We start from the raw sequence: 25,225 nt of genomic DNA, 5'->3' as shown, positions 1-25,225 counted from the left end.
GCATTCAGTTTGCACACCTGAAGAGGTATACCTAATAATGGAGGTAAACTGGAAAGAAACCAAGCCTCTCAAATATTGGAGTCTAGCTTCAAATCAGCTCCATTCCTAGTTGAACAGAAGTGATCTTCCCTTAAGACAATTGCCTGTCAGAATAAGAATCACTCTGTGGGGATATGAAAACATCCGGTATCTCAAAACAGCTATTTTCTTTTTTCTGTATTCGTTTTTTTTTTTTTTTTTTTTTTCCTGAGGTGGAGTCTTGCTCTGTCACCCAGGCGGGAGTGCAAGAGTGAAATCTCAGCTCACTGTGACCTCGCCTCCTGGATTCAAGCCATCCTCCTGCCTCAGCCTCTTGAGTGGCTGGGATTACAGGCACCTGCCACCATGCCCAGCTAATTTTTGTATTTTAGTAGAGATGGGGCTTCACTACATTGGCCAGGCTGGTCTCGAACTCCTGACCTCACGTGCTCCACTTGCCTCGGCCTTCCAAAGTGCTGGGATTACAGGCATGAGCGACCGCGCCTGGCCAAAATAGCTATTTTCTTATAACAGTGATATAATGGAAGACAAGACCATATGATTAGACACTCAAGAGAAAAAAAGAGACATTAGAAAAACATATCAAATCAGGTGTTTTTGCTATCACTCATAGACTTCAATATAACTCGGATGAATATGTTCAGGAAATATATGTAGAATATTAGCAGAGAACTGGAAATTATAATAATCAAATGATAATATTTAAACCGAGAAATGTTAAGAAATTATAAACTCGATGAAAGTTTAGATACAACTAGAGAGAGGATTTGAAACCCAAAATACAGGTTACAATAAAATCATCTAACTGCAACTGTGAAAAAAAGGAGAAAATTCATCAAATAGAGCCTATGAAATATAGGTGATATGGTAAAAAGTTCTAACATATGTGTTATTAAAGTGTCAAAGTTTAAGAAGGGAAAATAAAGTAGAAGAAGTATTTGAAGAGACGAAAAAGTTTCAAAAATAAGTGAAAGATATCAAGTCACAGATTTAAGAAGCAGTTTGCATCAACAGGAAATTGAATTCATAACTTAAAAACCTTCCCATAATGTCACTTCTGGCCCAGAGAGTTTTATTTGATTTTTAAATACTTCAAAACATATAAATAAAATCAATTGTACATAAAATCTTCCAGATAATAGTAGGGAAAAGGACTTTCATCCCCATTTTATGAGACAAGAAAAACCCTGAAACCAAAACCAGTGAGAGTATAAGAAAGGAAAATAAGAGATCAATTTTGATTAAAACCCTAGGTTTTAAAGAAATCCCCAACTATAGAAAGGAAGGAGGGTAACAGGTGGAGCACAGAAGATTTTTAGGGCAGGTAAAACCATGCCATAGCGATGGATACATGTCATAATACTTCTGCTAAACTTCATAGAATGTTCAATACCAAGAATGAAAATGTATTTAAATTATGGATTCTGGATGATCATGAGGTATCATTCTAGGTTCATCAATTTTAAAGGAGATACAACCCTAATGTGAGATGTTCATGGCGGGGAGGCTGTGCATGCGTGAAAACATAAGCTATATAGAAGCTCTGAACTTTCCACGAGATTTTGCTGTGACCTAAAATTGCTCTAAAAACAAGGTCTACTAAAAAAAATCTTAAACAAAATGTCAGCAAATTCAATTCAGCTATATTTAAAAAGCATAATATATTAACCGAGATGTATTTATTTCAAGATTGTAAGAATGATTTGACACTTAAAAAATCAGTCACTATAACTCACCACATTAACTCTTAATATAATAAGAGGGGGAAAAGTCATATGGTTATCAGAAGATGAAGAAAGAACATAGATAAAATCCCAAACACCAAAAATAGAAACTTTGTTAATTTGATCGCTTTTCTCCAAACAAATTATATGTTAATAACAAAAATGCTAAAATCATTTTTCTTAACAATGAATATTGAGAGCTTTCTTCCTGATAATCTGGATGAGACAAAAATGAGCTTTGCCACCAATTCAATTAAATACTTTACTGGAGGATCCTAGGAATAAAGTTAAAAAAAAGAAATAAGCGGTATAAAAGAAGAAATAAAATAGATACTTTTCTCAAACTACATGACTCTGTACATAATACAGTCATACATATATACATTAAAACTACTACAATTAATAAGTAACTTCGGGAAGATCTTCAGAAAGTAGGTTATTATGCAAAAACAGTTACGTGTTGTTATATCAGGACCAAATAATGAAAGTATAAACAATACCATTGACCATAGCTTAAAAGTAAAATTTCTTAAATATAAAAAGATACGCAAGATTTTCACACAGTAAGTCAAAAATAATTAATGAGAGAAATTAAAGTCCTAAATAAACAAAGAGATAAACATGTTAACACGGACATTTTCACTGTATCAATCTGTAAACTCTCTATCTCTCCTTACATGTGTGTGTTTAAAACTGCTAGGCTAATAGTAAAATTTGTTTAGAAATAAAATGGGCCAAGAATATTCAAAACAAATTTGAAAAAGAACAAGCTTGATATATTAATAGTAGATAAAGATCTGTTATAAATGTATAGTGATAAAGACAATGTAAGAGTAATGTGAATACAGACAAGTAGGCCAATGGAACAGAGTAGAATTGAGAAACAAACCAGGTATTTGTAGGCACTGTCGTAACAAAGGTGTCGCTGCACGGCAGTTGGAAAGCATGGCCATTTAAATAAATAGAAATTGATCAAATGGATATACATAAGGAAAAAATAAAACTCAGTCTCTTACTTCATGTCATACACACAAATCTATTCCAGATAGATTATAGTTGTAAGTATGAAAAGTAAAATGAACAATAAAATTTCTAGAAAATGAAATACAGGAACAACACCTATGTTTTAAATAAGACTTGAAAAGCAGTAATCAAAAAGAAAACTATTGATAAGAAGGCACATCTTTTTATCAGAAGTCACCATTGTGATGGTAAAAGGAAAATTTAAGTCAGAAGTTGGAGAAGATTGTTTATAATACGCATAAGTCAGTAAAGGACTTGGATCCAAAATAAAGTATGAAAAACTCCTACAAATTAACAAGAAAGAGAAAATAAAAATTGCGAAAGACTTGAATAAGCATGTTATAAAAGAGGATCTTTCAATGGCCAAACAATTATTAAAAGGTGATCAACCTCTTAATAACCTTGACATGCAAATTAAATGATAATGAGATATCACTCCATGACAATCAGAATGGCCAAAATTTAAAATACTGAAAATACCATCTTCTGGTGAAGACATGGAAACTCTAGAACAATCACACACTGCAAGTGGGTGTGTAAATTGGTGAAAACCTTGGAAAACTCTTTGACATACCCTGTAATGTAGCCATTATACTTTAGTTACATATACTCAACAGCAATATATGTGTATGGACACCAAAAAGACATGTATTATTAACGCCGCAACTGTATAAGAGGCAAAAAAAATCAGAAACAACCAAAAAAGCATTCAACTGCTGATCTGATACAGAATAGAATGGTGGTTACCAGCAGCTTTGGTGGTTGGAGGGGGAGAGGTTAATTGGGAGATATTGGTCAAAGGCTACAAAATTTCAGTTAAATAGGGGGAATAACTCCAAGAGATCTGTTGTAAAACATGATGACTAAAGTTAATATATTCTTTCCGAAAAATGCTAAGAGAATAAATGTAAAGTGTTCTTACCACAAAAATGAGAACTATGTAAGGTAATGCATGTGTTAATTAGCTAGGTTTAGTCATTCCACAATGTATCTATACTTTGGAATTGAACACCATGTTGTACAGAGTAAATGTATGATTATATCTGCCAACTTAAAACAATAACATTAAAAATTATTTCAACTGAAAAATAGGTAAATAAACTGAAATACTTATGAAGAGTGATCTAATCAGCAATCAAAATGCAAGAACCACTCTGACGTGCAACTTTCTGGATGAAGTTCAAGGCATTAACTAAATGAAAGAAGCCAGGTAACAAAGAATACATTCTGTATGAGTCCATTTATATCAAGTTCAAAAAAACAAGCAAAACTAATATATAGTGATACAGGTCAGGATAAGGCATATTTTTGGGAAGCCAGGAAGAGACATGGTTGAGAAAGGACAAGAGAGAGGGCTTCTGGGATGCAGGTTATGTGCTATTTCTTGATCTGGATGTGTTCAATGGATGTGTTCACTTTGTAATAATTATAACTTTTAAAATTCTGATTTATGTTCTTTTCTGTATGTATAACTCAATAAAAGTTGAAATATAAATGTACACATAGTTCCCTGTTAAATTACTTCTACTTCATATGAAAATATTTTTTCAAGCAATGACATAAACTTGGAACCATAAATATTATTTTGATATAATATGTGAAAATTCTCATGTTCCTAAGGCTAGATCAGTTTCATTATTTACTAACCTAACAGAGATATATATCATCTTTACATTTTTAGGTTTGTTCAATAACAACACTTTTCAATATCTTTTATCAAGCGTATCACAGAAGAGATACTCTGAATATCTCTAAATTCAAAAAATGCTAAATAAAAAAGGATAAGTTTTTTTAGGTAGTGAATATAATTTACTGCCCTTTAGCAGTATCCTGTCCTCAAATTTGCTTAGCAATAATGTCATCCTTCTAATTTGCTTTCCTGCTTTCTACATCGTTATGGGATTTAAAATCATTCCAGAGTTGGGCACATTCATATTTATGTAGCTTTAGGCTCACCTGTGTAACCTTGAGTCATACATATACAAACAAGATAGCAATCATTTCTCTATTATCAGCCTCAACTTGCTGACTCAGTTTAATAAAAATCTTCCTCCTAAACCAAAATTTTTATTCTAAGCACCAGGGGGATAAAAATAAACTCAAACAACCCTTGTTGCTTTAAAATATAGGAAACAGACAGAGAGAGGTAACACTTTTCTAACATGTATAAATTATACTTTTTAATTTTTTCACAAAATGGGTTTATATTATTTACTTGTCTGATTTGACCACTGTTGTGATAATTGGTAGCTGAATAAAAAAAAGATTTAGTAATGAGAGCTGGATATTTGAAATGCTTATATGCAACTCCACCACAAACTCAAAGATAGCCAAACATACAGGCATTGCCATTTTATCATTCTAACCGGAGTGTTAGCTCTGAATATGAGCTCATATTTGTGCAGTAGATAAGACATAGGGTATCTCCAAGAGCTTTTTAGAAAGAAATATTGGTAACTTTATGAAGAAGCTTGTACATTTTCTTGGTTGTTTAATTTTAATAATGGTGGTTGCTAAAGTTGGAAAGTTATATGTTGTACACTAGATCTCTAGACTTGTTCATCCTACACACCTGCTGCTTTATATCCTCTGACCGGTTTATCTGAATATCTGTTCATTTCCCCCTTCTTCCAATCCTGGAAACCATGGTTTTCTTCTCTATATCTGTATTTTTTGTTGTTGTTGTTTTAAAATTCCACATATAAATGAGATGATGTAATATTTTTCTTCGACCTACTTAACAACGTAGTGTCTCCAGCTTCACCTATGTTGTGGCAACTGTCAAAATCTTACTCTTTTTTAGAACAAAATGATATTCCATTATATATGTGTACTACAGTTTCTTTATCCATTTGTGCATCGACAGACACAGGTTGTTTCTATCTCTTTGCTATTGTTAATGATGCCACAATGAACACGGGAATGCAAATATGTTTATGAGGTGGTGACTTCATTTCCTTTGAGTATATACCCAGAAGACGGATAACTAGATCATATGGTAGTTCTATTTTTAATTTCTTTAGAAACCTCCATACTGTTTTCTAAAATGGCTATAACAATCTACATTCCCAAGAACAGAGTACAAGAGTTTCCTTTACTCCACACCTTTATCAACATTTGTTATCTTTTGACTTTTTGATAATAGCATCTAATAGATATGAGGTGATATCTCATAGCGGTTTTCATTTGCATTACCCTGATAACTAATGATGTTGAACACCTTTCTATATACATGTTGGCTATTTTTATGCCTTTGTTGGAGAAATCTGTATCCAGGTCTTTTGCCCATTTTTTTGATCAGGTTATTTGTTTTTCCACAATTGAGCTGTATGAGTTCCTTATAAAATTTTGGATATTAACCCCTTATCAGATATATGAGTTGTGAATATTTTTTCCCACTTCATAGGCAGCTGTTTCTTTTTGTTAGCTATTTCCTTTGCTGTGCAGAGCTTTTTAGTTTCATGTAATTCCATTTATTTATTTTTGCTTTTGCGACCTAAGCACTTGATATGATATACAGAAAACCATTGCCAAGTCCAACAGCCAGAAACTTTTCCCCTATGTTCTCTTCTAGAAGTTTTATCATTCTCTGGTCTTATATTTAGGTCTTTTATCGATTTTGAGTTGACTTTTGTGTATGATGTAGGCTAAGGATCTAATTTCCTTCTTTTATATCTGGAAACCCAGTTTTACCAATACCTTTTATTAAAGAGACTACTATTCCCTATTGTGTCTTCTTGGTGTGCTTGTCAATACTTAGTTGACTATATATGTTTGGATCTATTTCTGGGCTCTCTGTCCTGTGCCACACTGATCTATGTTTTTATTTTCATGCCAGTAAGCTACTGCTTTAATTACTATAGCTTTGTAATATACTTTCAAATCAGGAAGTGTGATACCTTCAACTTTGTTTTTCTTTCTCAGAATAGCTGTGCCTTCTTGGGGTCTTTTATGTTTTCATACATATTTTAGAATAATTTTTTTATTTCTGTGAAGAATGCCATTTGGATTTTGATAGAGATTGCATTGAATCTGTATATTGCTTTTGATAGCATGGACATTTTAATAATATTAAATCCTCCAATCCACAAGCAATTGGCTATCTTTCCATTTATTTATGTTTTCTTCCTTTTCTTTCATCAATATTTTATAGTTTTAATGTATAGTTTTACAGTACCAATATAGTTTTCCACTTCTTTGGTTAAAATTATTCCAAGGTATTTTATTTTATTTTTTCAATGTTAATGCATATGAGGTTTTTCTTGATTTCTTTTCAGTTAGATCATTATTTTTCTATGAAAATGACACTGATTTTTGTATGCTGATTTTGTATTCTGCAATTTAGTGATTTAACTTATTAGTAATAATTTTTTTTGTGGTATCTTTGGAGCTTTTTGTATATAGGACCACATCATCTGCAAATAGAGATAATTTTGTTTCTTCTTTTTCAAGTTAGATACATTTTATTTCTTTTTCTTGTCTGATTGTTCTTGCTAGTATTCCAGTATTATGTTGAATAGAAGTGGCATGAGTGGGCATCCTTGACTTACCAGATCTTAGTGGAAAAGCTTTCAGTTCTCTCCAGTGATTGTAATGTTAGCTGTGTTTTTTTCATAAAGTCTTTATTATTATAAACATTCCTTCTATACCTAAACTATTGAAGGTTTTTATCAAGAAAGGATGTTGGATTTTGTTGAATGCTTTTTCTGTGTCAATTAGGATGATCCTGTTAATGCGATGTATCACACTGATAGATTTATGTATGTTAAACCAGTTTTGCATGCCATGGAAAAATCTCACATGAACACAATGTATAATCTTTTCATGTGTTGTTGGATTTGTTTTGATAATACTTTACTAAAAATTTTTGCATGAATGTTCCTCAGAAAAATTAACCATAGTTTTCTTGTGATATCTTTGTCTAACTTAGGTGTTAGAACGATGCTGGTCTCGTAAAACGTGTCTGGAAGTACACTTCTAGCTTTATTTTTCAGAAGAGTTTTAGAAATATTGACATAAATTATTTTTTTGAATGTTTGGTTAAATTCAGCTCTAAAATCATCCAGTCTTGGGCTTTTCTTCGTGGGAAGGGTTTTGATTACTTCTTAAATCACTTTAATTGACTCAATATTGGTAGCTCGTATTTTTCTAGGAATTTATCCATTTTTTCTAGTTTATCCAATCTGTTGGCATATAATTGTTCATAATATTCCCTTATGACCCTCTTTATTTTTGAGAAGACTGTTAGAATTTCTTCACTTTTATTTTTGATTTTATTTATTTGAGTGTTTTCATTAAGAATTTGTAAATTTTGTTGTTGTTCTTCAAAAAGCAAACTTTAGTTTTATTAATTATTTTTATGGTTTTTCTCTTCTCTATTTGATTTATTGCTGTTCTGATATTTATTATTTCCATCCGCTAATTTTTGGTTAGTTGTTGATTTGTTTTGCATTCCTTGAGGGGTAATGTTAGAATATTTATCTGGGGTCTTTCTTCTTTCTAAATGTAGGCATTTACTGCTATAAATTTTTCTCCTGGAACTGCTTTTGCTGCATCCCACAAGTTTTGGCATATTGTGCTTCCATTATCGTTTGCCTCAAGATGTTTTTAAATTGTTCTTTTGATTTCTTCTTTGACCCATTGATTGTTCAAGAGCATGATGTTTAATTTCCACATATTTGTGAACTACACAAGATTACTCCTATTATTAACTTATAGTTTCATATCACTGTGGTCTATAATTATACTAAATATTATTTCAATCTTATTAAGTTTGTTACGGCTTTTTTGTGGTCTAACATGTAGTCTATCCTGGAGAATGTTCTGTGTACACTAGAGGAAAATAAGGACTCTGCTTCTGCTGGAAGTGAAGTTCTGTATATGCCTGTTAGGGCAATTTTGTCAAAAGTTCAATTTAAGTCCAGTATCACCTTATTAATTTTCTGTTTGATCTATTCATTGTTGAAAGTGGGATTTTGAAGTACCATATTGTATTCTATCTATTTCTCCTTTCACGTTCATTAAAATTTGCTTTATATATTTAGCTCATCCAATATTGGGTGTATACATATTTACAGTGGTTATCTTAATGAACGACCCTTTTATCATTAATGAATGACCTGTGTCTCTTGTGACAGCTTTTGATTTGAAGTCTATTTTATCAGATGTAAGTATAGCCACTACTGCTCTCTTATGGATTCCATTTGCATGGACGCTCCTCTTCCATCTTTTTACTTTCAGCCTATATGTGTCCTTAAGGCTTAGGTGGGTCACCTCAGTGGAACTTGTTTAATCCATTCAGCAACTACATGATTTTGGTTAGAGAACAAAATCTGTTTACAGTCAAAGTTATTATTAATAGGTAAGAACTTACTTCTGCCATTTTATTTATCTTCTGGTTATTTTGTAGCTGCTGTGTTCCTTTTCCCCTTTCTTGTTGTCTACCTTTGTTATTTGATAATTTCTGTAGTGCTAAGCTTTGATTCCTTTCTCTTTATCATTTGTGTCTCTGCTGTAGATTTTTGTTTTATGGTTGCCATGAGGTTTACATAAAACATCTTGCAACCAGCAAAGGCTCTGACTGTTTGCCGCTTGTAGAAAGAAACCAAAATCACGAGAACAAAGTGTGATAAAAAGAGAGGAGTTTTAATTATCTGTGCTAACAAGGGGAAAAGTGGGTGGAATTCTTCCAAAAAATGTAACACTCTTCCCCTTGCTAGCATGGAGAATAAAGTCTCCTCTCTTTTTATCACACCTCACTCTTGTTATTTTGGCTTCTTTCTACAAGCAGTGAGCAGCTGGACCCTTTGCCAGTTACAATTTTTGGTGGCCTGCATGGGGAGAGAATTCTGGAGGTGTATGTTCTGTGTCAGTATTCATGTCCTGAAGTTTCTAAGAAAAATACATGACCAGATAAGTGAGCACGATGTGCATTCGACAAGCATTTAGATAAATAAATGTGCATAAGGCATGGGAGGATAAAGTGGGAAAGGGAGAGAGAATGGAGGTTCACAGCACATTCTAGAAAATGCATTTGTAATTTGTCTCAACGATGTGTCCTGAGACTGGGGAGAAAAGAGTAAAGAAAGAAAAACAGTTTTTAAAATGCAGTTTGAAGCTGAGTTGGTTGGTTAAAATCTTGTAGATATAATGAACTTTTTTAAGCTGATAAAAACTTAACTTCTGTTGCATATAAAATCTCTAGATTTTTATGCTCCTCCTGATACACAATTTGTTTTTGATGTCAAAATATGCATCTTTTTACATTGTGTGCTTCTAACCAACATATTGGCTATTATTAATTAATTAATTGACTTTTAACCTTCATACTAGGTGTATGTATGATTTATGCACCACAATTACCTCTAGAACAAAGTTTTATACCTTCGTATGTATTCATGTTAGTAATAATCTTTCCTTTGTTTCTCCCTGAAGGACTTCCTTAAATATTTCTTATAAGGCAGGTCTAGTGATAATGAATTCCTTCAGCTTTTATTTATTTGTGAAATACTTTGTTTATCCTTAAATCCTGAAGGACAGCATGTCTGGCTAGCAGTTTTGTTTTTTATTTTATTCTTATTCCTTTCAGCATCATGCCATTCTCCCCCGGCCTGCAAGGCTTCTACTGAGAAATCTGCTGATGGTCCATAGAAATTCCCTTATATGTAATTTGATGCTTTTCTTTGTTGCTTTTAAAATTCTGTTTATGACTTTTGATAATATAATTATAATGCGCCTCTTTAGATTAATCTATTTTGGGATCTGTGAGCTTTAGGGGTCTGAATATCTATCTCTCTCCCAAGACTGACTAAGTTTTCAGAATCCTTCAGAATATATTTCATTAAATAAGCTGTTAATCCCTTTCTCTGTCACTTCCCTTCTTAAATAACATAATGCAATACTTCTTCACTTAATGATGTCCCATAAATCTCATAGGCTGTCTTCACCCCTTTTCATTCTTTTTTCATTTCTTCCTGTGAATAAGTCATTTCAAAAGACTGATTTTTAGGCTCACAGATTTCTTTTTCTGCTTTATCTAGTCTACTATTAAAGCTCTCAATTTTTTTTTTTTTTCTTAATTGATTGAAATCTTTGGCTCCAAGATTTCTGGTTCTTTTTTATGATATCTATTTCTTTGTTGAAGTTGTCATTCAGATCATGAATTATTTTGCTGATTTCATTGAATTTTCTATTTGTATTCTATTTTGTCTCTCTTGGTTTTCTTATGATCATTAATTTAATTTCCTTTTCAATAAATTCATACAGTTCTATAAATTTGGGGGTCAGATACTGGGAAATTCTCATGTTCCCTTGGTGGCAGCACATTCCCTTGAGTTGTCGTGTTTCTGGTATTCCCACATAAATGCTTGTGCATCTTCTGTTATAGTCTCCTCTTCCAAACTTCAGAAAATGACTTTCGTAGGGAAAAACTTTCACCTGACGATGGGCTGGAGGGCATCAGTTGGGCAGAGTGCAATGGTTCTGGTACTATGTGGGTGCAGTGGTGTAGTCTCCACACAGCTTCATCACTTGAGATCAGTGTTAGCGATGACTGTAAATGCCTTAGTGACCTGGCTGCAGGAGTTTCTGGCAGTGACATTGACTGTGTAGGCTATTATGATAAGGGCTTTAGAGATCCTACAGTTCTTGTCTTTCTAACACTGGGAAGTCTTAGCTGAAGAGGCCTTTGTTGATATTGGTTCTAACATGATTCACAGGCAGTCACAGTGACACTGGGATTCAGGGCCTAATACCTATTTTAATTCTCTTGGGCCACAGAAATATAAAATTAAAATACTCTGGCATTTCACTTGTACAATACAATGTAAGCCGCCTTAAATCAAGCCCACGTTTTGACTTGGGTAAACTATAAATCTCTTCTTTTAGTTTAGGATAGTAAACTAATGCAAACAGGTTCAATGAGACTGATGTTGGCGTTCTCCTTGAAGAGGCAACTTGCTATAATTATCTTTGATTATGTATAAGATTAAACAAAAATGTAGGTCCGTGATCTGGTTCAGTGATGCATTCCTGTAATCCCAGCACTTTGGGAGGCTGAGGCTGGCAGATAACCTAAGGTCAGGAGTTTGAGACCAGCCTAGCCAACATCATGAAACCCTATCTCTACTAATAGTACAAAAATAGCCAGGTGTGGTGGCAGGCACCTGTAATTCCAGCTACTTGGGAGGCTGAGGCAGGAGAATCGCTTGAACCTGAGAGGCAGAGGTTGCAGTGAGCCAGGATCATGACACTGCACTCAAGCCTGTTCAGCAGAGTAAGACTCTGTCTCAATTAAAACAAACAAACAAACAAACAATATATATATATATATATATATATATATATATATATCCATAAACCAGCAGAAAAACACCTTAGACTATTCAAAGCACATTATTACAAAACAAAAATAAAATATTTTTCTTCACTTTGCTTTTTCCAACTTGTATCTTAGGTTCAGGGTGCACATGTGCAGATTTGTTACATGAGTAAATTGTGTGTTGTGGTGTTTGGTGTACAGATTATCAAGTAATCCAGGTAACAAGCATAGTACCTGATGAGTAGTTTTTTGATTCTGACCCTCCACACTCTACCCTCCAGTAGTCCCTTGTGTCTATTGTTCCCTTCTTTGTGTCCATGCATACTCAATGTTTAGCTCACACTTAGAAGAGTAAACATGCAGTATTTCGTTTTCTGTTCCCACATTAATTTGCTTAGGATAATGGTCTCCACCTCCATCCATATTGCTGTGAAGGCCATGATATTCTTTTTATGGCTGTGTAGTATTCTACGGTGTACATGTACCAAATGTTCTTTATCCAGTCCACCATTGATGGGCATTTAGGTTGATCCCATGTCTTTGCCAAGTTTCCTGAGGCCTTCTCAGAAGCTGAGCAGATGACAGCATCATGCTTCCTGTACAGCCTGCAAAACCATGAGCCAATTAAACCTCTTCTCTTTATAAATTACCCAGTCTCAAGTATTTCTTATACAATGTGAGAATGGACTAATACAATGTCCTTTGCCCATTTCTTAATGGGGTTGTTTGGTTTTTGTTTGTTGAATTGTTTAAGCTCCTTATATATGCCAGATATTAAATCTTTCTCTGATGTATAGTTGGCAAATATTGTCTCCCATACTCTACATTGTCTGTTTTCTCTGATGATAGTTTCTTTTGCTGTCCTGAAGCTTTTTAGTTTAACTGAACTTGTCAGTTTTTGTTTTTGTTTTTGTTTTTGCAATTACTTTTGGAGTCTTCCTCATGAAATCTTTGCCAGGGTCTATGCCCAGAATGGTATTTCCTGTATATTCTTCTAGGGTTTTTATAGTTTTAGGTTTTATATTTAAGTCTTTAATTCATGTTGAGTTTATTTTTGTGTATGATAAAAGGAATGGGTCTGGTTTTAACCTTACGCATATGGCTAGCCAGTTATCCTAGCACCATTTATTGAATGGAGTCCTTTCCCAATTGCTTGTTATTGTTAACTTTGTCAAAGATTAGATGGTGGTAGATCTGTAGCTTTATTTCTAGGTTCTCTAACCTGTTCCTCTGGTCTATGTGTCTGTTTCTGAGGCAGTACTATGCCATTTTAGTTAATGTAGCCTTGCAGTATAGTTTAAAGTCAGGTAGTATAATGCCTCTGGCTTTGTTCTTTTTGTTTCAAATTGCTTTGGCTGTTTGAGCTCCTTTTGGTTCCATATAAATTTTAGAATAATTTTTTTCTACTTCTGTGAAAAGTGTTATTGGTAACTTGATAAGAATAGCATCTAATCTGTAAATTGCTTTAGGCAGTATAACCATTTTTTAAATATTGATTCTTCCTAACCATGAGCATGAAATGCTTTTCTATTTATTTGTGTCATCACTGATTTCTTTCATTAGTGTTCTGTAATTACAATTGTAGAGATCTTTCACCTCCCTGTAGGTGTATTCCTAGGTATTTTATTCTTTTCACTGCTAATGTGAATGGGATTGCATTTTTTTTATTTGGCTCTCAGCTTGGATATAATTGGTGTAAAAAAAAGTTACTTACTTTTGTACGTTGATTTTGTATCTTGAAACTTTACTGAAGTTGTTTATCAGATGTAGGAGCCTTTGGGCAGAGACTATAGGGTTTTCTAGGTATAGAATCATATTATCTGCAAAGAGAAATAGTTTGACTTCCTCTTTTCCTTCTGGATGTCTTTTATTTCTTTCTCTTGAGTGATTGCTCTGGCAAGGACTTCCAGAACTATGTTGAATAGGAGTGATGACAGTGGACATCCTTGTCTTGTTGTGGTGGGGAATCCATCCAGCTTTTGCCTGTTCAGTATATTGTTGTCTGTAGATTTGTTATAGATGAGTCTTATTGTTTTGAGGTATGTTCCTTTGATGCCTTGTTTGGAGTTTTACAATGAAGGGATACTAAATTGTATTTATATCTTTTTCTGCATCTATTGAGATAATCACATAGCTTTTGTTTTTAGTTATGTTTATGTGATGAATCACATTTAGTGATTTGCATATCTTGAACCAACCTTGCATTACAGGAGTAAAGTCTACTTGATCATGGTGGATTAGCTTTTTGATGTGCTGCTGGATTCAGTTGAGAATTTTTGCATCTATGTTCATTAGGAATACTGGACTAAAGTTTTCTTTTTCCATTGCATCTCTGCCAGAGTTTGGTATCAGAATGATGCTTGCCTTATAGGATGAGTTAGGAAGGAATCCCTCCCCCTCAACTTTCTGAAATAGTTTTGATAGGATTGGTACCAGTTCTTCTCTATGTTGGTAGAATTCACCAGTGAATTCATCTGGTGGAGGGCTTTTTCTGGTTGGTAGGATTTGTATTACTGATTCAGTTTCAGAATTCCTTTCTTGGCTCATTAAGGATTTCAATTTCTTCTTGGTTCAATCTTTTTTTTTTTCAAATGGAGTCCCACTCTGTGGCCAGACTGGAGTGCCATGGCGTGACCTTGGCTCACTGCAACATCTGCCCCCTGGGTTCAAGCAATTCTCCTGCATCAGCCTCCCAAGTAGGTGGGACTACAGGCCCACACCACCATACCTGGATAATTTTTGTATTTTTAATAGAGATGGGGTTTCACCATGTTGGCCAGGGGTTTCCACCACGTGATCCACCTGCCTCGGCCTCTCAACGTGCTAGGATTACAGGCCTGAACCACTGTGTCCAGCCTCTTGGTTCAATCTTAAGAGACTGTATGTTTTCAGAAATTTATCCATTTCTTCTAGGTTTTCTACTTTGTGTGCATAGAGGTATTTGTAATTGTCTCAGGACTTTTTACATTTCTGTTGAATCAGTGCTAATGTCCCCTTTGTCATTTCTGATTGTATTTATTTGGATCTTCTCTCTTTTTTAAATGTCTAGCAAGTGGCCTATCAGGTTTTTTATTCTTTAAAACCTCAACGTTTGATTTTATTGATCTTTCATATGGTTTTTTAGCATCTAAATTTTTTTCAGTTCAGATCTAATTTGGTTTTCTTTTGTCTGCTAGTTTTGGGATTAGTCTGCTCTGGTTTTCCTAGTTCCTCGAGGTGTGATGTTAGGTTGTTAATTTGAGATTTTTTCTAACCTTTTTGTGGGCATGTAGTTCTATAAACTTTCCTCTTACCGTTACTTTAGCTATGGCCCAGAGAATCTGGTATGTTGTACATTTGTTTTCATTCAATTCAAAGGATTTCTTGATTTCTACCTTAATTTCATTGTTTACCCAAAAGTCACCCAGGAGCAGATTGTTTAATTTCGATGTAATAGTATGATTTTCAGAAAGCCTCTTGATATTAATCTCTATTTTTATTTCATTGTGGTCTGAGAGTGTCATTGTTATGTTTTTTAATTTGTTGAGAATTGCTTTATGGCTGAGCACATGGTCGATTTCAGAGTATTTCTCATGTGCAGATGAGAAGAATGAATATTCTGTTGTTGTTGGGTGGAGTGTTCTGTGGATGTCTGTCAGGTCCATTTGATTGAGTGTTGAGTCCCAAATATCTTTGTTAGTTTTCTGCTTTGATGATCTGTTGAATACTGTCAGTGTGGTGTTGACATCTCCCACTATTATTCTGTGTTTACCTAAGTCTCTTTGTTCTTCACTTTTTTAACATATTTAATTTGGACTATAATTTTTCACATTTTATCTGTATACATGCATTCAAATATTGTCCCTTCATTTAACCCATTGTTCTATTTTCAAAAGACAGATGCTACTATATCTGCATCCATCAATCTGTGCATTTTAAGTCACAATAGACATTTTGCCTTTTAAGGAAAACATAAGAAGAGTGATTTTTAAAAGTAATATTTTGGTAATATTTGAACTGAAATTAACATGATATAATATTTTAACATCTCTAAGCAGAGTTAAAATTCCAACTATTTAAAAATTATATTTAGACAAGTTATTCTTAGTAACACTCCGAATCTTTTGGCTCTTCCTATAAGAGTATTGCAGTACCAGAAAAAAATATAATGTTCACTTATTCATTTTGATTGCACTTTCTAATGTCATTTGCCCTATGCATCCCAACATCACCTTGTCAGAGAGTACTGCTTCCCCAAGACTGCCCCAGGGTCCTGTTGACGGATTGCTCTAATTGCAGTTGGTGCTGTAAACAAGGCAGCTACTCCATGCTCTGCAAGCACACGGAAATAAGCGCCAGCATCTGGTGTTCCCACAGGCTTCCCCTACAATGAGATTCATTTAAAATGTCACTGGGTAAAATGTCTCATATTTCACTGACAGTTCAATAGTTATACATTTAACACAACAATGTTAATAATATGGGGTTTTCAACAAATCTTAGTTTTAAAATATTTCCATGTTCTGTCATAAATAAAGCAAACCAAATACCCAGGCATAAGAGAGGCTGTTTGCTCCATTATAGTATCCTAAAAGCTTTCAAATTATAATTTCTTCTTCATCAAGTTTTGAAAAATAAAGAATTAAAAATACATATCACATTCAAATTAAGAACATAAAACATTCTTTTATTTGCCAAAAAAAACTAAATATGGTTGTTATGAATATTGAACTTAAACGTATTTTTCATGATCACTATTAAAAGTGACAACAGTATTTCTCAAAACATTTGAGAAAAAAGAAAAATCTGCAAAAGCAGTGATTCCTGAGCAATGACCTTTTCAGTTAAATGTCTCACTCCAAGAAAAGTAACTCCTATGAATTAAAAATAATCCAATAAGATGTGCCAAAGTGCATGTTTTCCACAGACTCAAAATAACATTATATATGTTCAATGGAAAATCATGCATAAAAATCTCACAATTTGGCAAGCCATGCAATTCAAAAGACAAAGAAAGGTTTAGTTGATGTTTCTGAAGAGTGGAAAATAGGCAAGTTACTAAAATAAATCAGTAACTCTGCAAACATTCTAACTAACCCATAAAATCTATCTTGGCCAAGCTACGTCCTCTTCTTCCGTAATCAATCCTCATCACTGCTACCTTTTCCTGTGTTTCTAAAGCAAGATGACTGGAATGTTAATATATGTTTTGGAAATATATATATATATACATATATATATGTGTATATATATATTTTACAGCCAAACCCTTTTGTGGAAGTGGGAGGTAAACAAAAGGCAACAGGGTTTTTTAATCTTAGATCATTTCTAACCTTAAAAGGGTTAAGATGTATTACTGATTTCTAAGAGAAGGGTAGCTGTATTTAATATTTCCTAAACCTCCCTGATTAAATTCTCTATCTCAGTTTCCCATGCAACTCTGTAAATGACCTGTAGGAAACACTGAACTAAGGTAAAAAGTGCAAAGGATTTGCTAGTAGCACACTCAACAATGTCCCCAAATGGGGAATAAGAAAAAAATGATGATATCCTGAGAGTTAGACCTATTAATTTTTTTAATTTAGAAAAAGGAATGAACTATAAATGAGGTATAGGATAGTTGTCCAATAATTTAGATTCAATACTCATTGATTAGATCATTGATAGAACACTATTTTGTTTTTTTTTTAATTATTTTTAAATGGTTTTCTTTAATATTCTTTAGTGTAATTATGTTCCTATTAAAAAAAAACTATTTCAACCTGTTTTATATTCTATTGCTTTCTATTTTGCCTTTTTAATACCAAAAAAGTATTTGCTGCAGCTGGAAATTCATTTTGATTATCACAACTATCTAAAGTACTATTTCAATTTATTTCATTACTCTTCATATGAATCAACACATGCAAATAATACAAAAAGGTGCAAAATACAACCTGGCAACACACGTACATAATTTCACTCACAAATTTTGAAGCCTTTAGTACATCAGTCTGAAATGAGTCTGCAACTTTATTCCTTCTAACAAACAAGGTAAACATTTTATTTTTACTTTTTGATATGTCTCAGGCACTGATCAGTTCCTTGAGTATTAGACTGTGACTTGGAAAATGTGATCTCACCCACGTGAAAATGATTTATTAACTGACCTTGTGCAACTGACTTACCCTGTCTATACTTCCATTTACTTGTCTGTTAAATAAGAATAAGTCATTTTGCCAGTGTTTTCTCAATAAGCTAAAAGCACTGAGATCATATTGTAGGATAATTTAACCTCCACTAAAGAAAGATATTTTATAGCCAATCAAAATTGAATTCCACGACAGTGCCAGTGTCATGAGAAAATAATTACTCACTAAAGGGTGATATTAATATCATAATTAAAATGATATAACATGTAAGACCACCTACATAGAGGACACAGTATTTTACAGTGCCTCCAATTACTTATGTTTAATGATAACAATAAGGGCAGATCAAGTATTAAAAATACAGTCCTATGCCATATAGCAATGTTTTAGATAATTATGATACCATATTTTTTTGCTTTGTTTTGGTGGTTTTTAAGACAGAGTCTCACTCTGTCCCGCAGGCTGGAGTACAGTGGTGCGATCTTGGCTTACTGCAACCTCAACCTCCTGGGTTGAAACGATTCTCCCTGCCTCAGCCTCCCGAGTAGCTGAGACTACAGGTGCATGCCAGAAAGACACAGGTGCACGCCTGAAAGACTACAGCGGATGAGACATCCTCTAAATAATTAAGGATTCCAAGGACAGAATAACCACGCTGAGATGTGCTCGTAGAGTAGGCACGCATCAGTGTAAACTTGCTGTGATAGGCAAAATTCTGTCTGCTGTTTTTAAAGAGTGAGTGTCTTAGCGGTCCATTATTACAAACACACACACAAAAAGGCATGGATCACCAGGGACCTTTTTTTTTTTTTTTTTTTTTTTTGTTTTTTTGAGACAGAGCCCTGCTCTCAGGCTGGAGTGCAGTGGCAGGATCTTGGCTTACTGCAACCTCTGCCTCCCGGGTTCAAGGGATTCTCCTGCCTCAGCCTCCTGAGTACCTGGGATTACAGGCACCTGCCACCATGCTCAGCTAGCTTTTGTCTTTTTAGTAGAGACAGGGTTTCACCATGTTAGCCAGGCTGGTCTTGAACTTCTGACCTCAGGCAATCTGCCTGCCTCGGCCTCTCAAAGTGCTAGGATTACAGGTGTGATACCATAGTTTTACTGCACTTTTTCTATGTTTAGATATATTTAGTTATACAAATACCATGTGCTACAATTGCCTGCAGTATTCAACACAGTAACATGTCGTACAGGTTTGTAACCTTGAGCAATAGACTATACCATATAGCCTAGCTACGTAGTAGGCTATACCACCAGGTTTGTGTAAGTATACTCTATGATGTACACACAGTGATAAAATCTATGGATACATTTCTCAGAACACATCTCCATTGTTAAGCAATACATGACTGTATTAGTAAAAAAACTACATCATACTTTTTATAATATATGATTTTAACTTCTATTGCAAGTTTGACCCTGTACCAAACTAATTTTCATCAATATTATACTTATGGAATATAAAAATCATGATAATGTAGCATTACTATTAGAATAGTAAAGAAGTGATTCATAAAATCTCATGATGTTCTTTCATAAGTTAATTGAACATAGAAAAGTTCAATTGCTTTGTGTTTTACTGTCCATTCCCCAGAAGATAATTCAATGTTATGAAGAAAATGTTTTCCTATTTAAAATTACTTTAATATTTATATACTTTAGTTTTTTCTTTTTTAAGACCTTCTCTTTGATGTCAAATTTAATTAAAACAATTATGATATTAAATAAATTACCCATTTCAAAAACAGTCTGATGATTAACATATATATTAAGCCCAGAATAATGTAAACATTTCAGTTAATATAATGCAGCATAGAAAAAGATCTTTCATCATAAACTATTGTTTACATACAAACAAATAATAAAGTGGGCAACACTGGTATATTTATTTATTTAATAAATATTCTGGGAACAATTGTGTGAATAAGCCAGATAAGCTCCTGCTTTAATGGAACACACATTCTCATAAGTTTGGATGTGTGTATGTCTATGTGTGTGTGTATGGGATAATATTATTAGAAATTGCACGGTATATGCTGCAAGCTATTTGTGTCCAATAAACAGAAAGAATGCAGTAATAAACAGAGGACTTGTATGTTCTCAGTACCTACCACCACCAGTAGTTTCAGAAAGCTGACGCAAAGCCTGTAAGAATCTTTTATTATTAACGCTAAATAAAAGTGACTCAATGGCTTATTGATTTTAATTATAATTCTCTCCTGCCTTCATGCACGTGCACACACACATAGACAAGCATGCACACATAAGCAATAAAATATCTTCACAATGCTTTTTAAAAGTAGCCAGTAACACACTAAGCATACTGAACTGCCTAAAGAAAAAGAAATTGATTCCATCACTTGGTTTTCAGTAAGGGGCAATGACCCAGGCAATATTCAATTTAAAAATAAGAAGATTCTAAGATTGCAGGGATTTTAAACAAACAACATATACACCAAAAGCAAGAATGCACCCAAAAATATCAACTTTAAAGCTCCTCAAACTCAAACCAATGTGGTTATCAGTTGTTTATTTAATTTCTTTCTCCCAAACTAAGTCTACATTATTAGTTGCTTCCTAGATAATAAAGGTAGAAAGGGATGTCTACAAAGACGAAGCCAAAATTCTAAGCTTTCAGCTGTTAGAAATGATAAAATTTAACCTGAGAGAGTTATAAAACATCAATTGCTAATATTAGCAAGATTTATAATGTGGCTAACCAGGTACAAAGCACAGAAACCAAAACAGTTACCAAAATGCCTTAATATTAACATCCATATATAATTTTCTACCAGTTATGATTTATTATATTAGTATGTATTATAGATGACAAGCCCCCAGTCAGAAAACCAGTTACTGTCTCACCTTCTCATATATTTTCTACTAAGGTTAAGTTTTCAACACAGGAAAGTGGCGAAATACAACCACTTAGCAAAATTAAGTTATAATTAAACAGTAGAGTTAAATCTTTGGACAAAAAAGTTGCTTTATTATTAATCCTATGATTAATCCTATGATTCCATTTCTTCAAGTCTTGAGGTCAAGACTACTTGTGATTTCCCAGACACTGATACAAAACTTTTTGAGTCAACTGCAGTTTTGCCTCTTTTTTGGTGGCAGGATTAGAAATACATCTGGTCTCTTTCTGAATACTATTTTTGAGAAATGTCACCCAAGGCATGTTTCCACAGCAGTTCTAAGGTGAAGACAGCAGCATCCTTTATCGACTAGTAGCAAATTTTATTTCAGCAGACAGGTTGTTTTGTTTATTTCAGGAGAGTAATAAAACTGGAAATAGCATTTGTTGAGTTCTTACTACAGCTCATGTGTCTTTATCAAGGGATGAGTGCTTGGGACGGCAACATTTAAACTTAAAACTTGTTAAAACATAAGCAGTTATCCAGGATATACTATTTAGTGAAAAAAAAAAAAGATCAAACTGCAGAATAGTGTGCACACAATTGACAACCTTCAAGGGAGATAACTTGTAAAGTTGGAACAGGAGATGGTGAGGTTTCCAATGTTTACTCTTTCGTAAGTTTTAAAATATGAAAAAAGAGGGTGTACAATCTCTTCAAAAATTGGCCTTTTCTTCCTCAATGCACCTCTCTCTATAATTCACATTATTTTGTTCCAATTTTCAAAACATTTACTGTTGCTTTAAAGCCAAATGGGATAATTGACCTATGCCTTAAGATCCTCAGACGAAGGACTTTGTGTTATGGCAGATGCTCCTTTAAGAATTGAAAATTTACTTGTAAATACAATCTGATTCAGATCAGACTGACTTCCCTGATTCTTACTTGCTAGAGATGTCCCATCACTCTGCTGGCCTCACCTGTAAGGATAGGCTGCCATCTTGCCTTTCTCCATCTTATTCAAACCAACATCTAATATTACTCAAATCCAGTGGTTACTAACCCTAAATGTACAGTAGAACTTCTTGAGATGCTTTTGAATGAAACCAATGTCTGGTGCCACTTCCAGAGATTCTTATTCAATTGGCCTTGATTTGGGCTGACAGCTGTTGTATTTTAGTAATTCTAATCTGCGGTCAGGATTTAGAACTGATACATGGTCCTTTGATCGGCATTATCTCAGACAAGGCTATTTTTCAATACCAACCTGCCTGGTTGCCCTAATGGATGAGCCTAGAATGTAACACTAGCTGCTTCGAATTTTCTCCATTTGTTATAAATAAATGAGCTAAATCCAAGTGTTAACAAGTGAATATAATGATAATTGAAATCTGATTATGACCATTCACAGAGGAAATTACTGGGGACAAATGCTTCATTGTCTTTAATTCTTTATGCCTTGCCCTATAAACCAGACTCTAGACTGGATATAAATGTCATGATTTATAGGACATAGTACCCTGAGTACAACTGACCTTTCTCTAGAGATGGAAGGATTAGCTCTGACCCAGAAGCTCTTTCTGTGTTACCCAGAGACCTTTTAAGAGTATCACTCTCCTCCAGTGTTCTTGTTGGTTGTTGGTTGTATCACTACTTGAGAAGATCATATGTTAATTTCATAGATACAGAGTTTGTGGCCCGAACTTCAGAGGAGTTCATGGATATTCTGAAATTAAATTAAGGTATGTACGTATGCTCATTTTCCTATGGAAGAGGAGTCAATAGCTTCTATGGGATTCTGAATAAGAGTCTATAAACAAAAATTGTTGAAGTATATGAAAGCATCTCAAAACACAAAATGCTCCTCAAAGATTTTCTATTTGTCTCAGAAACAGCTTGGAGGAAGCAAGACCGCAGATGGACATGTGGAGACCATAACATCCCTTCATTTTCTGTTCCACAAGATAAGTAAATTGCCAAGACTACCCTTTTAATGCACTTCTGTTAAAGAGCTATAAATATTCTCAAAGAACCAACAACTTATTGGTTAATCTGCGGTCTCCAACCAACCTTCCTTCTTTCCCCACTCCCCATTACTTTAATTATATGGAATCATCATTTTCATAAGTCAAAGCAGTCAAATATCAGTAATGTCACATGGTTCAAATTAATGCTTTCTATCAGTTTGCTATTTTGACAATCCCTCTTCACTATCTCCTTGTAGTAGGTCCCACACAGTTGCAATTCCTCAGGCTTGAATCATTTCCTTTCTTCAATTAAGGATACAACTCTGTGTCCAGGCCTGAGAAGCTGAGACTTCTCCATGGCTAAAGTTCTAAGACACAAATATCTATAAATCTATTATTTTTGAAGATATATATGTGCTAGGGTCTGAAACATGCCTCCCAAAATTCATGTGCTGAAAATTGAATCCCCAGTGCAACAGTGTTGGAAGCTGGAGACTTTTGGAAGATGTTTAGGTTAGGAGGACTCTGCTCTCATGAATGGACAAATGGTGCTAAAACAAAGGGTTTGTGGGAACCTGTTTGTTCTCTTTTGTCCTGCTCTTCTGCCATGTGAAGACATACTGGTTCTCCTCTCTGGAGGACACAGAAACAAGGCAGCATCTTGAAACAAGAGACAGAACCTTCCAGCACCTTGATCTTGAATGTCACAGCCTGCAGAACTGTGAGAAATAAATTTCTGTTCTACGTAAATTACCCCAACTTATACTCTAAAAAAAAAAAAAAAAAGTTTACCTTTGGAAGTAGTAATGTCAAGTAAATGAAACTGAAACTGCTAATTCTGCAGATGCAGTGCTGAGCAAATTAGGGATTCTGACATATTTAACATTCTCGAAGTCACAGAGAGCATTTACCCCTAGTATAGCTCATAGCTCATTGCTTCTAGCAGGACTATTTTCATCTCAGAGTTATTTCATGCTGAGGGGCAGTCACTCTGCTATCCTGTACTAGAGGGACAAATTAAGGTTTCTCTTATTCATTGTGATTAATGAGACTTTGCTGTAAGCAGAGAAATTAAATGGGTTCTTGCTTAATCACACTACCAGACTTCTGCCCAGGAAGTGAAGTGTGGCTATTCCATATGCATACTACAATTCAGCCTGAGGTTGCACAAAACCTGATCCCTCCATAACATCCAACGCTTTGCCCAAAACAACCTTCAAACATGCTCAGATTTCTCCATGTCAAAAATGAAACAACAAACTTTCCTGTGAAATTGTCCTCATAAAAGGGACTAATGACACCCTGATCACCAAAGTGCTCTTCGGTTGTCTTATTAATCTTTTCTCTGTAACACTTGGCGCTGTTGATCCTCATCCTGTGAAAAACCTTCTCATCACCCTTCTTTAGTACACTTTGCTTTTCTGATTCTGCTGTTGGCTCCAGTTTCTAACTCTCAATTTATATAGTTTCTCTTCCTCAGCCTCAAGAATTTCCTAAGTTTCTGTTCTCAGTCTTTACCTGAGTAACTTGATCAAATCTGACTTTGCAATGTCATGTGAATATCCAAGTACAATCTTCAAACTCAGTGTTACCAAAACCAAAATTATTGCTTCCCTCTCCACCAGTTGTTCTTCCTACTGTGGTATTTCAGTTGATAACTGCCATTCTATTGGTTGTTCTAGCTGAAGACATCAGAGCCATTTTCAGCTCCCTTTTCATCTCTTACAATAGCCACCTGACACCCTAACCTCCTCCTCAATGTTCTGATCACCGATATTCTAGTCCTGGCCATGTATCTTGGATATCTTGGACTACACAACAGCTTCCCAATTGTCCCTCTCCAGATTATGGCAAGGGGATCCTGCTTTTGAATCCAGCAAAGCTTGTTTCAAATCCCAGCTCCAGTCCCCTGTGCCACTGGCAAATGTATTTGCTGTCTCTGATTCTAAGTTTCTACAGCAGCTGTAAATGGGGGACTTAAAATATCTACATCATGGGTTTGTGCTTATAATTAAAACAATGTATAAAAAGTGCTTAGAAGAGTTCTGATCACTCAACACGCAATGAATAATAGTTATTATTAATTTGTATTGTCTCATTCACAAAGTTCTCCCTACCTACTAGTTGCAAACTTCCCTTAAAAACCTAGTGCAGATTTTTAAGCCACCATGCAAGAGTTAAA

General features: G+C 34.3%; 1 protein-coding gene across 1 annotated transcript in view; it reads right to left on the bottom strand.

Moving 5' to 3' along the window:
- Positions 1-25,225, bottom strand: part of ACSS3 (acyl-CoA synthetase short chain family member 3) — a 172,777-nt gene that overhangs the window by 64,345 nt on the left and 83,207 nt on the right. Inside the window, exon 8 of the mRNA XM_023203172.3 lies at positions 16,317-16,468. Coding sequence (XP_023058940.1) covers positions 16,317-16,468 — 152 coding nt within the window. The remainder of the gene's footprint in view (positions 1-16,316; positions 16,469-25,225) is intronic.

This window comes from Piliocolobus tephrosceles, chromosome 10, assembly GCF_002776525.5.
Source record: "Piliocolobus tephrosceles isolate RC106 chromosome 10, ASM277652v3, whole genome shotgun sequence".
In the NCBI taxonomy this organism is placed as follows: Eukaryota; Metazoa; Chordata; class Mammalia; order Primates; family Cercopithecidae; genus Piliocolobus; species Piliocolobus tephrosceles.
The sequence above is the reverse complement of the archived record's forward strand: the minus strand, read 5'-3'. Positions and strand labels throughout refer to the sequence as shown.